Genomic DNA, 17,058 nt, shown 5'->3' with positions numbered 1-17,058 from the left:
CCTTTAAAGTTCAGGCATGCTTTTTTTAATATGTTTTTATTTCATATAAAAATTATCATTTCATCTCTTTTTCTATTCCAGATTTTACGTTTGTTACCAAACAGTTGGTTAAACACCACTCAACCTCCTTTGCAGCAATTAGCACCATTCACGAGATATTTAATGCAGCTGGCACAACAGGCAGATAGCACATCAACTTCTGGAAGGTAATTATTCCTCTCCCCTTTCTTATTTTATCTTCACTTCTTTTCGTCTATTTTTATTCTAGAAAGTATTGATTCCTCTGTTATTTCTCACTTTCCTTTCTTCTTTTGTTTCTTGTGTTTTATTGTTTAAGCTACTTATTTTCTCTATCATTTGTGAATCTTCTTCAACTTTCTTCTCTCGTGTTTTATTTTGGAAGGTACTCATTCATTATCTTGCGCGTAAAGATCGATAAAAATTTTTGGGAGATCCGATAGGCTCTGCTAATTGTATGGAATAAATAGTTTATAAATATATAGCATAGAAGACTGAAAATATATAAATAAAATAACCAATAATAAAATTAAAAAAAAAACTAGATAAAATAACGACTTTCCATGTTTTCGAGTCTGAGTGTTTGGTGATCTTGTTTTTGTCTAGCAAGAATATTGATTAAAACGGAGGGAATTGTGCCTTAAGTAATTTATAACTTAATGTTTTATTTTTGCAAACAGAGGCATAATATTGACATACACATGGTTTTTATTTAGTTTATGATGAGTATAGCATATATGTTACCGTGAATGTCCGACATTGGTGAATGTCGACATTCAGCAGTAAATGTCCGAAACACCTTTGTTTTCAAACTGGATTCAGTCAGCGTTACCAGTCTACTTTTTCAGTTTTATGCAAGGTTTGATGGTGACAGGTTGGGTTGAGTTAGGTCTTCGACCCATTTCTGATGTTTATAACCTAATTGAACCTAACCTAACTTTGACTTTCACCATCAATGCTTGTATAAGGCTGAAAAAGTTGATTTGCAAAGCTAATTGAATCCAAGCCGAGAAAAAGGAATTTTGGACATTCACCACTGAATGTCGACATTACTCAGATTTCGAACATCTACAGTAACATATATTTTCTAACTCATGCTTATTAAGGGGAGCTCAATACTTCCTGTTGAGCAATTCTAGCCTGTTTGAAAAAACTAAAATATTCTGAAATTTTTTCAACAGATAATAGGTGCGTTAAAATGAAAATATGCAATAAATCTCCTTTTTTAGTATTATTTTTCCATTACTATTATTATTTTATTTACTTATTATTATTAATATTTAATTTTATGATTATTCATTTAATTTGCTTTATAGGCTTATTCGTTTGATCTCTAAATGGTTTAAATAGATGTCAGTAATGCATACATATTTTTAAACACCAGCAGTTCTTGTTTTAAAAATCCCAAGACAAATGCAAAGGCTAGGTAGGCGCAGATGCCAAATTTGACAGTCTTTTCAGACCAAGGAGAATAATATCCTGCTTAAGTAACTGTCTCTGTCAGTAACTTTTAAAGCTTTGAAGTCGATCTTGTAATGCTTCCCTCTTTTTGATCCTAGGGGATCCGGTTGTCCCCTAACTTTTTATGTCATGTAGGGGCGCAGTGACCTTAATTGATAATATGGGACCCAGAGATCGAACCTTGCTGTAGCAACACATTGTAGGGCCGACGCAGGGACCTTGGTATTCAAGAATCGTCGTTAATCCTATTACTTATTTTTAAATATTCAAGAAAAAATTGGAAAGACATTGGGTAAATAATACAGGCTACTTGGCATCTATCATTGTGGAAATTACGCTATCTATTTAACGCAGTTGCCCTCCCGCATCTTCTTTGTCCTGCCCTTCTTTTTCGAGATTTTAAAATCTGCGTTTTTCATCAGTTGTCTCTTCCAGTATCTATGTCTCTTTCAATATCCATATTCAGTATCCATGCTCGTAGTCGTATCCAGTTATCTGCTTCCAGTTGTCTCTTCCAGTATCTACGCCTCTTTCAGTATCCATATTCCGTATCCATGCTCCTAGTTGTATCCAGTTATCTGCTCCCAGTTGTCTCTTTTAGTATCTATGTCTCTTTCAGTATCCATGCTCGTAGTCGTATCCAGTTGTCTCTTCCAGTATCTATGTCTCTTTCAGTATCCACATTCAGTATCCATGCTCGTAGTCGTATCCAGTTATCTGTTTCCAGTTGTCTGTTCCAGTATCTATGTATCTTTCAGTATCCATATTCAGTATCCTTGCTCGTAGTCGTTTCCGGTTATCTGCTTCCAGTATCAATGTCTCTTTCAGTATCCATATTCAGTATCCATTTTCGTAGTCGTATCCAGTTATGTCTTCCAGTATCTGTGTCTCTTTCAGTATCCATGCTAGTAGTCGTATTCAGTTATCTCTTCCAATATCTATGTCTCTTTGAGTATCCATATTCAGTATCCATGTTCGTAGTCGTATCCAGTTATCTGCTTCCAGTTGTCTCTTCCAGTATCTACGCCTCTTTCAGTATCCATATTCCGTATGCATGCTCCTAGTCACATGCAGTTATCTGCTTCCAGTATCAATGTCTCTTTCAGTATCCATATCCATGCTCGTAATCGTATCCAGTTATCTCTTCCAGTATCTATGTCTCTTTCAGTATCCATATTCAGTATCCATGCCCGTAGTCGTATCCAGTTATCTACTTCCAGTTGTCTCTTCCAGTATCTATGTCTCTCAGTGTCCATATTCAGTATCCATGCTCGTAGTTGTATCCAGTTATCTGCTTCCATTTGTCTCTTCCAGCATTTATGTCTCTTTCAGTATCCATGCTCTAGTCGTATCAAGTTATCAGCTTCCAGTTGTCTCTTCCAGTATCTATGTCTCTTTCAGTATCCATGCCCGTAGTCGTATCCAGTTATCTGCTTCCAGTTTCCTCTTCCAGTATCTATGTCTCTTTCATTATCTGTATTCAGCATCCATGCTCGTAGTCGTATCCAGTTTTCTGGATAAAGAAAATCCTGTGAAGATGAAAATTGCAAGATCTAATTCTTACCATCGTTCGTTCATACCCCGGGTTATCAAGATCTGTAACAAATTGCCATTCCCAGTCGAAGAGATAAAATCACTGGAAGCCTTCTCCAATAGCCTAAACATAAACAAACCATATCTCGAGACTTTCAACGTAGGACGACTTTAAACGGGAATCTTGCAGCAGTCGATCCGCTCTTCGCCCTGCCATAACATTTTTTTTTAATAAGGTGTCAGTTATGTGGAAATTTTGTATCGAGAGGCGTGAGGAATAAATTATTTATTTGTTTATTTACTACATGTACATATGATATGTAAGTATAACAAATATTATAAAATATAACAAAAGACCAGACTAGAGATACTGTAAAGCAATAGGAAGCAATAAATATATTAGGGAGCCCTCCAAATAATAAATTTACAAACAGGTTATTCAGCAATAAAAATCACATTAAAATAAAGAAAACTTGTCAATGACGTTCTGGTCTTAAGGCACAGGGGTGTTACCCCAGCTCCTATTTGTGGTAATTTCTGTTAGGTTTAAGGTGAACTTCATTATTTATTGTAACTAACAAGTCCATATCAAGGGGGAAGGGTGACAGGGTTTGAACTAGCCCCCCCCCCCCCATTTCAAATTATTATTTGAATTAGTTTTGTCTGTTTTTGTTTAATGCAGGTCTTTACTATTCTTTGAAAAACTTCTTGTGTAAAAGATTTTTTTTAGGATAAATTATAAAAATTACAATTTTTTTTTATGAAAGGCATATTTGCATGTTTGTAAAGTTTTCTTGTAGTTTTTATGGCACTCGGTATTAACCAAGTGACATATAGCAATCGCAAATTCTGTCGGTCTGTCGGTCCTGGTTTTGCTACTTTAGGCGCTTCCAGGTAAGCTAGGACGATGAAATTTGGCAGGCGTATCAGGGACCGGACCAGATTAAATTAGAAATAGTCGTTTTCCCGATTTGACCATCTGGGGGGGAGAGGGGGGCCGTTAATTCGGAAAAAATAGAAAAATTGAAGTATTTTTAACTTACGAACGGTAAGATCTTAATGAAATTTGATGTTTGGAAGGATATCGCGTCTCAGAGCTGTTATTTTAAATCCCGACCGGATCTGGTGATATTGGGGGGAGTTGGGAGGGGGAAACCTAGAACTTGGAAAACACTTAGAGTGAAGGGATCGGGATGAAACATGGTGGGAAAAATAAGCACAATTCCTACATACATTGACATAACCGGAACGGATCCGCTCTCTTTGGGGTAGTTGGGGGGGAGGGGTTAATTCTGAAAAATTAGAAAAAAATGAGGTATTTTTAACTTACGAACGGGTGATCGGATCTCAATGAAATTTGATATTTAGAAGGATATCGTGTCTCAAAGCTATTATTTTAAGTCCCGACCGTGGTGACATTGGGGGGAGTTTGGGGTGGGGGAATCTAAAATGATGGAAAACGCTTAGATTGGAGGGATCGGGATGAAACTTGGTCGGAAAAGTAAGCAGAAGTCTTAGATACGTGATTTACATAATTGGAACGGATCTGCTCTATTGTGGGGGGGGGGGGGGTAATTCTGAAAAATAAGAAAAATGACTTATTTTCAACTTACGAAGGAGTGATCGGATCTTAATGAAATTCCATATTTAGAAGGACCTCATAACTCAGATCTCTTATTCTAAATCTCAACCGGACCCAGCGTAATTGGGGGGGGGGGGCAGTTTGGGGGTACTGGAAATCTTTGAAAATACTTAAAGCGGTGAGATCAGGATAAAACTGGGTGGGAAGAATAAAAACCCGTCTAAGATACGTGACTGACATAACCGGGCCGGATCTGCTCTCTTTGGTGGAGTTGGGGGGGGGAGGGTAATTTTAAAAATTGAGGTATTTGTAACTTACGAAAGGGTGACCAGATCTTAATGAAATTTGATATTTAGAAGGATTTTGTGCTTTAAAGCTCTAATTTTAAATTCCGACCAGATCCTGTGACATTGGGGGGATTGGAGGGGGAAACCGGAACTCTTGGAAAACGTGAAAATTGGGGTATTTTTATCTTACGAATAGGTGATCGGATCTTAATGAAACTTGATATTTAGAAGGAATTCATGTCTCAGAGCTCTTATTTCAAATCCCGACCGGATCTTTTGACATTGGGGCGAGTTGGAGGGGGAAATCTTGGAAAACACTTGGAGTGGAGGAATCAGGATGAAGCTTGGTGGATAGAATAAGCAAATGTCCTTGATACGTGATTGACGGAACCGTATTGCATTCGCTCTCTTTGGGGGAGTTGGGGGGAGGGGTTCGGTGATTTGGCGAGTTTGGTGCTTCTGGATGTGCTAGGACGATGAAAATTGGTAGGCGTGTCAGGGAGCTTCACAAATTGACTTGATAAAGTCGTATTCCCAGATTCGACCATCTGGGGGGCTAAAGGGAGAGGAAAAATTAGGTATTTACAACATACGAGTGGGTGATCGGATCTTAATGAATTTTGATATTTAGAAGGACATCGTGACTCAGAGCTCTTATTCTAATTCCTGACCGGCATTAAGCCTCTTATTTTCCTTTTGAATCAATCTATTGATTCATAGAATTTTGTTAGAGCTCATACCATATGATCTCTTGGCTCTTAGCTCTTCTTGCCTCGTCACAAGTGCCATATGAGCTCTTAGCTCTTGTTCTCCTTAAGAATCAAGACTTCGGCTTGTTATTGATACAATTGTGCAAAAAATTGTAAGAATAATTGTGCTGTAGAACTTTGGATTGACGGGTAAGGGGAATATTGCCTAAATAATTGGATTGCAAAGTTGAATAGTCTTTCGGCTTCTTTAGGGCTGAAGTGATTTCGATCCCCATCATGTTACAAGCTTGAGTAGAGACAAATGATATGACAACATATATAGTCAGCACGTCCTGAGAAGATGTGGGAATCGCCTACTTATCTTTGATATTGTTAAAATGGAATGTCTGAGGTGGTATGACCACACAATGCGGAGATCAATACAGCATATAAGCAATAGCTTTGCGAACCCCTTCCACCACTAGTAGGAAAGAAGAAAGCAGGAGGACATAATAAAATGGGGCTCGCGACAGTCAAGTCCGACCTTAAGGGCTTCCAAGAATTTGGGCGACATTGGGATCGTCACTGGCTTAAGATCATGGAACCCGTCATTTTCGAGCGAAATCTCCGGAAAGAAGCATGTCGTCGTCTGCTGAGTACCATGATGAGCCTGGATGCGGGTTGAACGTGAAACAAATTGAAGTAGCACTATTAATCCTGAAAGTTTTAACTAATACCCTTCACTGTTCCTAAGATATTGCGCATATGCCCTTTTGATAAACCGAAATGCATATTTTCTTTTGATTCTGTTTATAATCCCTTAAAGTTTCGCCTTAATAAACTTAGCTTTTTCGGACAAACCCAGGATCAAACATTCCCCCTTTCCCGTTGATATATCCTATGTCTAAAAAATGGATAAGTTACGTAATTTACCATTGTCCTTGTCCCATGAGCTGTGGGCAGTCAGGCTGCGCTCGGAAGAATGATTATTGAACCTTTCGGTTATTTGAACAAAATGGTTATCTCAAGATTGTGATCATTTTTTTGGGAGGGGGATCTAAAAGACAGGGGGAGCTGATTGCACTCAATTCACTTTTGACACTTAAAAAGGTCTCTTAAAATATTGGTATCCAATCGAATTAGCGCCCTCTCAAGTTTCTACGACAACTTCTGTACGAAGTGGCCCGGTGAAAAAAAAAAGAAGAAATTACACATATATTGCGCTACCTATGATCGCTAAAATCGCTCGACGATGGCTGTTGTAGAGCCAAGTACATAAAGTTTTTCGTTATTTTCTTTTCATTTATATGTTTTTTCAGTTTTTATTTCAATTCAGTGCCTATGTAGTTTATATTTCAATTTTATTTCTATTCCAGGAAAGAGATAGAGCAGGTGGTTGAAATGTTGGATCGACTTGGCGCTGGAGAATTGAGCAAAGAAATAAAATGGAAATATTTATAGACCTTTAGTTTTTGTACCAAATACCAAATATAGTGGTTTTACATATTATCAGTTAATCCATGGGGTATAAATATCTGACATTTTTTTTAGATATTGCAGCTTTTGTTCATTTCTACCCCTGTAGTTCGAGAATCCCTTTCTTGTGGTTTTATTATTGGCTGCAATAATGGAAGGTTTCAATTCACAGAAAAGGAGAGGGGGTGCTTTTTCTCAAATCTAGGGGGTTATTGTTGTTTATTTAATGTTTTAAATGTCAGTACAAAAAAGCCATTTGGGAAAAAAATCTTTGGGGGATGGTGGTGCCAATGAACCCCCTTCACAATTGATGCCACTGAATAGCTGCGATCAAAGATTATCTGAAACAATACAGGAAACTGAACGAATAAAAAAGAGAGGACGAAAAACATCGTCTTCTAGATAACGGCTACTTTTTACGTTTCATTACTTCTTTTTTTTTATGGTGTATGTTTATTTATGTGTTTGTGTTGTTGCATTGGTGATTTCTTTTTTCATTATATATATATATATATATATATATATATATATATATATATATATATATATATATATATATATATATATATATATATATATATATATAGTGCAGGAAGCCCAGCGGCTTCGCCACTGGGCCCTGTTTTTTCGGCACACGGCAGGCCTCTATATATTGATTCTCACTGTTGCTTGTCTTCTGAACGCAGACAATTTAAGCCTGTTCTTGATGTCCTGACGTCCAAATGGACCTTAAATTAGAAGTGCTGCCTTTGTAAAATTATCTAACACTTTATCTAGTCCAGGTTTTTGATTTTCAAAGGTATGGAAGGCATTGACGACCACCTTTGTTTCTTTTGATTGATCAGGTGGTGGAACAAAAACTTCTTCTTTTGCCTTGTCTTTTGTCATTGTGATAGACATATCGCCTAATATAATTGTTCAAGTGGTTGGACAAAAGTTTTTATCTTCGACCGATTTATTTGTCCATATTTTTGATTTTGAAAGTATGGCAAAGTATGATAGGCATGGATGACCTTATCCATGTCAAAATCCAAAACTTAATCATCATCTCTATCCTTTCCAATTTGTTTGGTTCGTTTTACCTCGGCGTATATTTCATCATTATGAAACACATACCGCTGAACCTTTGTTTTTTTTTAACTAAGGTATGGTAGGCATTAATGATCTCATCCATGTCAAAATCCCAAACTCAATCATCATCGCTATCATTTTCAATTTTGACACGTTTTGATTCTCGCTGTCCAGATTGATTTTCATTGACTCGCTCACATGTTCGGTATCGCATGTCTTCTAACCTTATGTCTCTTTGCTCTTCATTACTATTTTTAGCTGGCTCACGTGGTCGGTGTCACATGTCTTCTAACCGCGTGTGTTTGCTCTTCATTTTCATTTTTGACACGCCGCCGCTGTTCTTCTAATCGCATGTACATTTTACTTTTCATTTTGACTTGCTCACATGCTCGGTGTCGCATGTCTTTTAACGGCGTGTGTCTTTGCTCTTCATTTTTATTTTTAACCGCTCTAATTGTTGTTTTCGCATATCTTCTAACCACCCGTGCCTTTTTTCTGCATTTTCATTTATGACACGTCTTGGGATTTTGATTACTTCAGACAATTTAGCCATGCCCTTTGCTTTAGCTGTCCGTATTGGTGTTGATACAACTAATAGTCCAGGTTTTCGAATTTCACATCTTATCATGTTTGATAGTACAGGTTTTGGAACCAAATAATCATCATTTATAGTAACTGGAACTGAAAATTTTCGTTTTTTGGGCCTTCCAACTGACATTATATTATATAAATAACTGTTGCGTTGAAAACTCAATAATCTTATTTATGCAATGCATTACATCATATAAGAAAATGCTTATACGTCATAGGAAATACTAATATAATTTACTAACATCGTATATGACGTCATTTACAAAAACCAAAATTAAGGCTCTTAGCGACTTTTCTCAAACTTCTGACCTATTTAGATCATTTTTTTTTATGCGAGAATATCCCAAAATGCAAACTTTCCCGTAAAACATGGAGCCGTCCTCGAGTACATACATAAATAAATATACAATTATTGCTCACTTATAGAGAAAGTATATACCTTTTAGCAATGGAAGAAGGAGGGGAGTCGAAGTTATTTTGTAGTTTTTTAAGAAAACAACTGCAAAATACCAAAAAGAAGCAGTTCATAATTGTTTTACTCTATCTATTTTGAAAGGCTGCTCCAAGATATAAGATTTTTTTTTCTTTCCTATTTAATGATATTTTTCAACAGTTTTAAACAGCGACAGATTAATCCCTTACAAGCTGAAAAAATAACTATTTATAGACAGGTTTTAATTGAGAAAAACCTTAATTACAACACACAAAAAAAATACACAACGTCATTAGGTATGACCTTGCTAAATTTACATATTTCACATTCAGAATTAAGGCCTACATGACGTTGAGCTGGATGTTTCTATGATTTTTCCCCGCTACACTGATTTCCAGCAATTTTACAAAGTTTTTTTCGTCCCACTTCCCGATTGAAATTTTAATTTTAGTGCTTAGTTTTTAGATACTTGAAACATTAATGTTAATTCTATTACACTCAATGCGAATTGAAAAGATAAAATTAGTGTTTTTCCATGGATACCTTTTGAATATTGAACAGGTTGCCAAGGCAAAAATATGAATAGCCTACACATTAGAAGTAGATTAATCAGCTATGAGCTATTGGTCGCATAAGCCTCGTCTTGATCAACATCATTCACCCTGACAGCAGCAGTTTTTAGAGCTGGATCATTTCCAGACAGCCGGCTATGATTGGACAGCCAATACAACTGGGCAGCCTTCGAAAATTTTGATGGCTACGATTGACCGTCCAATCAAAGCTGGTCCTGCTGCTGGCAGGGTGAATGATGTTGATCTATATGAGGGTTTAGTCTAGTAAGACAACATCTAGTGCGAAAGGGTCTGGTGATTGCTAGATGTCATCAGGGTTTAAACTGACGTTTTTGCTGGAAGTTGAGCTGTGAGTGAACATAATATTTACGTCAGCTAGGCTAAGCTGGCGAGAACTAAGACGACTTTTTTTTTTTGCTTGATACATTATTAAGTGAAAAATACGCAAAATTAAGCTGCATTGCAGCAAAACGGAAGAGGTTGCAGAACTAAATACGAAATAATTTGAATCTTGCCCAAAGAGAAGAGAATGATCTTATCCATGCCCTGGACAAAAAAAAAATGGTTCTGAGAGTCAAATAAAATCTACAACTGAGAGATATACACACTTTGATTAACATCATTCACCCTGACAGCAGCAGTTTTTTGAGGTGGATCATTTTCAGACAGCCGGCTATGATTGGACAGCCAATATAGCTGGGCAGCCTTCGAAAATTTCGATGGCTACGATTAACCGTCCAATCAAAGCTGGTCCTGCTGCTGGCAGGGTGAATGATGTCAATCTAGATGAGGCTTTAGTCTAGTAAGATAACGTCTAGTGCGAAAGGGTCTGGTGATTGCTAGATGTCTTCAGAGTTTAAACTGACGTTTTAGCTGGAAGATGAGCTGTGAGTGAACTTAATATTTACGTCAGCTAGACTAAGCTGGCGAGAACTAAGACGACTTTTTTTTTGCTTGACACATTATTAAGTGAAAAATACGCAAAATTAAGCTGCATTGCAGCAAAACGGAAGAGGTTGCAGAACTAAATACGAAGTAAGTTGAATCTTGCCCAAAGAGAAGAGAATGATCTTATCCATGCCCTGGAAAAAAAAATGGTTCTGAGAGTCAAATAAAATCTACAACTGAGAGATATACACACTTAATAACAGGAATTCTCCACAATCACCACTTCTAATCGATTTCCCATTATGTTATTCCAAAGAGAGAGTGGAGATATTATTAACGAAACATTCGGTTTATTTGATCAAAAATCAAGTATCTAATTAACAATGGAACCAACCTAACTTCAATCTTTGACAAAGGATTTACCTCCCAGCGTCTTAATGCTGAGATTTATCAAAGCTAAATCTCTCAAAAAGTTATTCTTCCCTTGGCCAAAGAGTAAGGATAACTTATGGGAGTGGGAACTGATGCCAGTGTCGACAAAAAAAAACTATCAACACCATTTACCACTTTATATTTTTGACATCACTAGCACCAGTTCCCACTCCTATAAGTTACCTATACTCTTTGCCTTGGCCTTTGTCAGAATACTAACATACGTGATCAAACAGCTTTTCCGGCGTTTGCGAATAGCAGAAGGGGAAGCCCATGATTTTGTGGGAGCTTGGGAACTAGCATATGGCATACGCAGAATGTCGGTAGAGAGTTCATTTGAACGGAAAATAAAACTTCCAGTGCCCTTTTTAAGTGACCTGAACGATTGGAGGGAACTAACCCCCTCGGGGGGCAATTTGCTAGAAAAAATGGGCATGCGAGGGGGCCTCTCCCATGCCCATTTTTTCCCTAATTTCGTACAATTAAATATTTAGATAGTCATTCTATTCAGCATAGTTGAACTATGCCTTTGGGGGTATCATGCCCCCCCCCCACAGCCCATGGGGAGAGGCCTGTAAGTTATGAAATTTATCCATTGTTTATGCATAGTATTTGTTATAGGGAAGTATTCAGACCTTTTTGGGAGGGAGAACTTTGTGCTTGGAGTAGGTTTCCATGGAAAAGATTTCCTTGGGGAGGTAAATTACTGGGGACTAGCTTTTAAGGGTAAATTTTATAGTGAAGAGAGTTGACATAATTTCTATACGGAATTCTTTTTATTTGTCTTACTTTCCCTTTGCCAACTCAATTTTGCCTATGGATATTTTCCAGGGGAATTCTCCGTAGGCTGTTTTCAGCATGTTTGGATCTTCAGGAAAAAAATTCCACGGAAGAGGGGATTTCTATAAAGATCTGAGAAACTGTTAGAAATCGAAGTCTATTTCAAATGAGTCTCTCACGCTGAATCGTCTGTGAGAAATTTTAAGAGGGTAAGGGGGTGTATTTTACTTGGTAGTAAACTTTCACGGAGTTTCCGGTGAAGGGAAGATATTCTTCATGGAGGGTGAGCCAGATTTACCGGCTTTACTTGAAAACGATCAGAAATTATAACTTAAGAAAACGAGTTTTTGCAACTGAAAGTAATGAGCAACATTAAAACTCGAAACGAACAGATATTATTCTGTATACGAAGGGTTGTTTCTTTACTCACTACCTTGCTCTTTACCTTAAAGTTTGACTGTTTGTTCCAATTTTTTAAGATGACCTTCTGAAAACCAAGAGCCTTTCGATTGAATAGAAAGGTGTTAATCCTTTATTGACACGAAGTGATTTGCTTAACAATATAATGATCTATTATTAATAAGGGGTGGTAGATTTTTGCGTAGGGAAGGGAGTAAAATTCCAAAAGGGATTACGTTTCAGTGGCCTAATTTTCTAAGCCTCAGATGAAAGCTAAACAAGTTTTTGAGACTTCTTGTCTAATTCTCTTTAGTTGCCACGTATATTTTCAGTTTATGCCTTTATCATAGATCTTAGGGTGTGGGTTAGTAGTGTCCTAGCATTTTCACTTCAACTTCAAAAAAAATTCCGATGAGCCCTCTCCTTATTTTTAGGACCCTTGGTTTGATATAAATACCTCTGAGAAATACTTAGGCCACTAAAACTTACTCATTTTGTTATCCTAACACCCCCTAAATAAAGATCTACTTTCCCTCCTTAATAATGTATCACTCTATTATGAAGCAAGTCACTTTGGCTAAATAAAGCATTAAAATAAACACCAGAAATACCTCTGTGCAACGAGAAGGGAGGTCACCTTGCTGCATATTTATGGAAATTAACCAAATTATTTTTTTCACACGAAAATCTTGCTAGACAATCTGATTCCGGCTGAAAATTTTCCCTAGACAATTCCAAGGTAAAGTTCTCTCCATATTTAAAAATGCCCATAGAAAGAGGAATAAAGACAAAATAAAAATATATGCAAAAAAATTCAGGGTAAATCTTCCCTAAAATTTTCTCCCACTGAAAATTCACCAGCAAAAAATGTCCGTATAATTCCCGATAACAAATATTAGCTGCAAGCAATGGACAAATTATAAAGCTTAAAAAGGCACTTAAACTTCTACACCGGGGATCTCTGATTGTTTTGTACTTGGATACGAAGGGTAATACCTCAAAGGGTGCATTTTAATGCCAAAATATCCCTGCTCTCATTGAGCCTTCACATAAATATCGTTTACATATCCTCTTGTCTCTCCCTTAGAACTTTTATCAGAAGCTTCAATAATAGCTGGGTTGTTTTGGTATTAGAATGCACCCTTTGAGGTATTTCCCTATCTATCTAAGTACAAAACGATCAGAGAACCCCATTATAGAAATTTAATTGTCTTTTTAAGTTTTTAATTTGTCCATTGCTTACAGATAGTATTTGCTATTAAGAACATACGGACATTTTTCGCGTTTTTATTTGGCAGGGGGTGGGGAAATTGTCTAGGGTTATTTCCCGTGGAGAGAAAATTTTTAGGAAGGATTTTCTTTCAACGGGGATCAAATTGTCTAACAATATTTTTTCGTGGTAAAATGTAGGTAATGTCCAAAAGGGTGCTACAAGGTGACATCTCCCTTCTTATTGTACAAAAATGTTTCTAGTGTATATTTTATTCCTTTATCTGAGGTGATCTACTTCATAATGCAGGGATATAGTAAGATACCAAAGGTAACGTTCGGTAAGATACCAAAAAAAGGACGTTTCAATTGCCTACTTTTCAAAGCCTCACTGAGCCTTCAGATGAAAACTATATGAGTTTTTGTGATTTATTGTCTAATACATCCTAGTTCTCAGGTATACATTCAGTCTGTGCCGTTATTATTGGTTCTGATGCGGGGGGGAAGAATAGCAGTGATGAATTACAATAAACACCAGAAAGTTTTTTGTGCAATAAGAAGAGATATTTATCAAAGGAAAAATCTTTCCAGAAAATTGAATCGCCATTGAGAATATCCCCTGGACAATTCCCCCGTGATATTTTCTCCACATGTAAAATTGTACATGCAAAGAGGAAGAAAGACAAATTGACAGAATTTTGTAGAATAAATCAGAGTAATTCTTCCGAAAAAGTTTCTCCACTCGGAAAATTCCTCCAGATAATCCCCCCCAAAGAAAAATCCACCGCGATTAATGTCCGTATGTTTCCAAATAACAAATAGTTATCTGTTAACAATGGAAAAATTTCACAAATCAAAAAGATTCTTAGACTTCTACAACGGGGTTTTCTGATAGTTTTGTAGTTATGGAGGGAGGGAGACGCCTCAAAGTTGGCATTTTAATGCCAAAACATCTCATCTCTCATTGAGCCTTCATACAAATTAAATAAAAAAAAGTTTTTTTCAACTGAAAGTAAGGAGTAAGCTCCCATTGAGCCTTCAGATAAATACAGAATGAGTTCTAAGGGAGAGATGAGGGGAGGGCAAAGGTAAAAATGATGTATAATCCCCGGGGCCGTAAACAGGACTTCTGGTTTTTGGTGGAGGGTGAAAAAGAGACTTAAAATACGCATGGAAAATTTGAAATTTATCTGTTATTCCTTCTGATTTATTGGAATATTTCTGGTCAACGCTGTTAATACGAAAGTAAAGAATGATATTAAACCCTAAAATGAGCTGATTTATTCCGTATAGGAGGGAGACTGTCCCTTCGTCGTCTCCGCCTCCAAATCATGGTCTTAGAATCTTCAGAGGGTACTCGTTACATCAGAAATTGAGAGTTCTAGTCTTTTTTGTAGGTTGACAGTGGTCGGAGACCAGTCAACCACGAGGAGTATTTTCTGGGAAGGGGAGTAAACGCCTAGACCTAAATCTTTATAAATGCAAGCACTGTAAAAAAAAAGGAGAATTTACTGTTGTTTAAACCTTGAAAAATGGAACATGGTTCAAGTGTTAACCTTGAAAAAACACAAAGTAGGAATACTCCAACATCGGCTTCAGCTTCTTCTAGGTTTGATCTGTTCGAATTGATAGACCTCAGATCCGATTTAGCTGAGAAGACATGGAATATTTTTGGTGAAGATAATAATTTTTGTTGAAGTTTGATTCTTTTTGCGAATCAGTGAAAGAGTCTATTTTTGACGTATATGCTCTGTCCCCCTCTACTTCAAGGTAAAAAATATCTATTCCTCTTAGCCCATGGATGACCCCTGGCCTTCTAAAGAGTCAGAGAAGAACAAATAATCGTTGGAAAGCTATTAAGTCAGCATGGCCATCTTTGTATGCTGCATGTCTTCAGCTATTCAAACTCTGCATGAATGTTTTTAATTCTTTGTATCGGAAGGGCAAATTCCTTTATTATTTCGAAAAATTTTCGGATTGTGGAAAGGATATTCGAAAAACTTATAAAGTGATCAATGCCGTCCTCAAACGTTCTTCTCCGGCTCCTTGTATCCTTCCAAGTCTTGTGTTAGGTGATGTGGTTGTTGAGGGCATTCCATATGTTTAAGAAGCATTTACATCGCATTTTACCAATATTGGGAAAACTACTGCTTCTTCAGTCAGGTCTTCGCAGTCTCAACCAGATTGCAAATCTTATCTTGATCCACCTTGTCTCAAACCAGTGGTGTAGTATCCCGCTTCTGATGTTGAAGTAGCTGGGATTGTAAATAGCTTGAAAAGTTATTCGTCGTCTGGCCTTGACTACATTCCAACTATGATAGTTAACTTGATTCTTCCTTCAGTTATTTCTCCATTGACAAAGCTTATAAATCTTTTTTTTTGAAAATGGGACTTTCCCCAGTTCTCTTAAGCGAGGTAGAGTAATGTTTTTATATAAAGGTGGACCACGAAATGATCCAGTCAATTATCGCCCTATATCTTTGCTGTCTGTTTTTAGCAAAATTTTTGAAAGACCATGCTTTCCCGTCTATTTGCTTTTCTAGAGGCTAAAAGATTATTTCATGATTTTCAGTTTAGCTTCCGAGCTAAACATTCTATCGAGCATGTGTGTGTAACTCTTTTGAATTTTCTCCGCACCATGCTTGACTCTAGTTTGATTCCTGCATATAAATTCTTGGATGTCCGTAAGGCTTTTGATTCTTTAAATCGTGAGATTCTGCTCTACAAGCTATCACACAATGGTGTAAGAGGATAGGCTCATGCTTGGTTTGATACCTATTTCACAGGTAGAACTATTTCCGTAGATTCCCTTTCCTGCTTTTCGTCTGAAGTTGAGTTTGGTGTTCCTCAAGGCTCTGTTCTTGGACCGTTTCTTTTTTTTTATTTATGTTAATTACCTTATAGTTGGGCTTAAAAAGTATGAGCCTACAGTACTCAGCTGTCGCCTATATCATCCTGAATATTTCAATGAAAAAAAAATCTATTACTTTTGCAGGATGAGGTGGCTCTCGTCGCTATCGCTGATGACAGTATTATTGGTATTATATCAGAAACATCGTCTGAGACGCTTCCCCAATTAGCGGATCTTGTTGAGAGAGTCGTTCTTTGGTTCTCTGATAATTGCCTTGCCCTAAATTTTGCCAAGCCAAGTTTTTTTTTTAATTTTTTCCGTATTTCTCTGGCGGGCCCTGAGTTAGCTGATATTCAGCTTTCAAGGGGCTCTGTCAGTAGACCTAAGGATCGGTATGTCCGATTTCTCGGTATTCTTCTTGATGGAAACCTTTCGTTTAAGCATCATATTGGACTAATTAATATGAATATCTCAAGGAATCTTGGAATTTTTAGGAAGCTAAAACACAATTTTCCTGGATCAGTTTTTAAAATTCTGTTCCATTGCTTAGTTCAGTCCTACGTCTCTTATTGCTCTAATATATGGATGTCAACTTTTTCTTCTTTTTTAAAACCACTACCAAAGTTATATGGTGAGGCAAGAAAGCTTATACAGGAAACAAATTGTTCTACAACTAACCCAACAAGCCCATTACTTGATTTGCGGTCACTCAATATTCTTTCTTGCGCGTCATTCACTTTTCATCAAATTCATGGTGATGTTCCCATAGCCCTTCAAACTACTCCT

At 37.0% G+C, this 17,058-nt stretch overlaps 1 protein-coding gene across 2 annotated transcripts in view; it reads left to right on the top strand.

Moving 5' to 3' along the window:
• The window catches only part of LOC136030537 (PAX3- and PAX7-binding protein 1-like), a 93,046-nt gene that overhangs the window by 70,179 nt on the left and 5,809 nt on the right, over positions 1 to 17,058 (top strand). The window contains exons 15-16 of one of the 2 annotated variants that reach the window (XM_065709585.1): positions 82 to 206; positions 6,947 to 7,079. In XM_065709585.1, coding sequence (XP_065565657.1) covers positions 82 to 206; positions 6,947 to 7,031 — 210 coding nt within the window. In that variant the 3' untranslated portion in view covers positions 7,032 to 7,079. Of the gene's footprint in view, positions 1 to 81; positions 207 to 6,946; positions 7,080 to 17,058 lie in introns of those variants that run through there. The other variant, XM_065709586.1, reaches the window with a different exon arrangement.

Source organism: Artemia franciscana, chromosome 8 (assembly GCF_032884065.1).
Source record: "Artemia franciscana chromosome 8, ASM3288406v1, whole genome shotgun sequence".
Taxonomy (NCBI): Eukaryota; Metazoa; Arthropoda; class Branchiopoda; order Anostraca; family Artemiidae; genus Artemia; species Artemia franciscana.
This window is presented reverse-complemented; position numbering and strand designations above follow the sequence as displayed.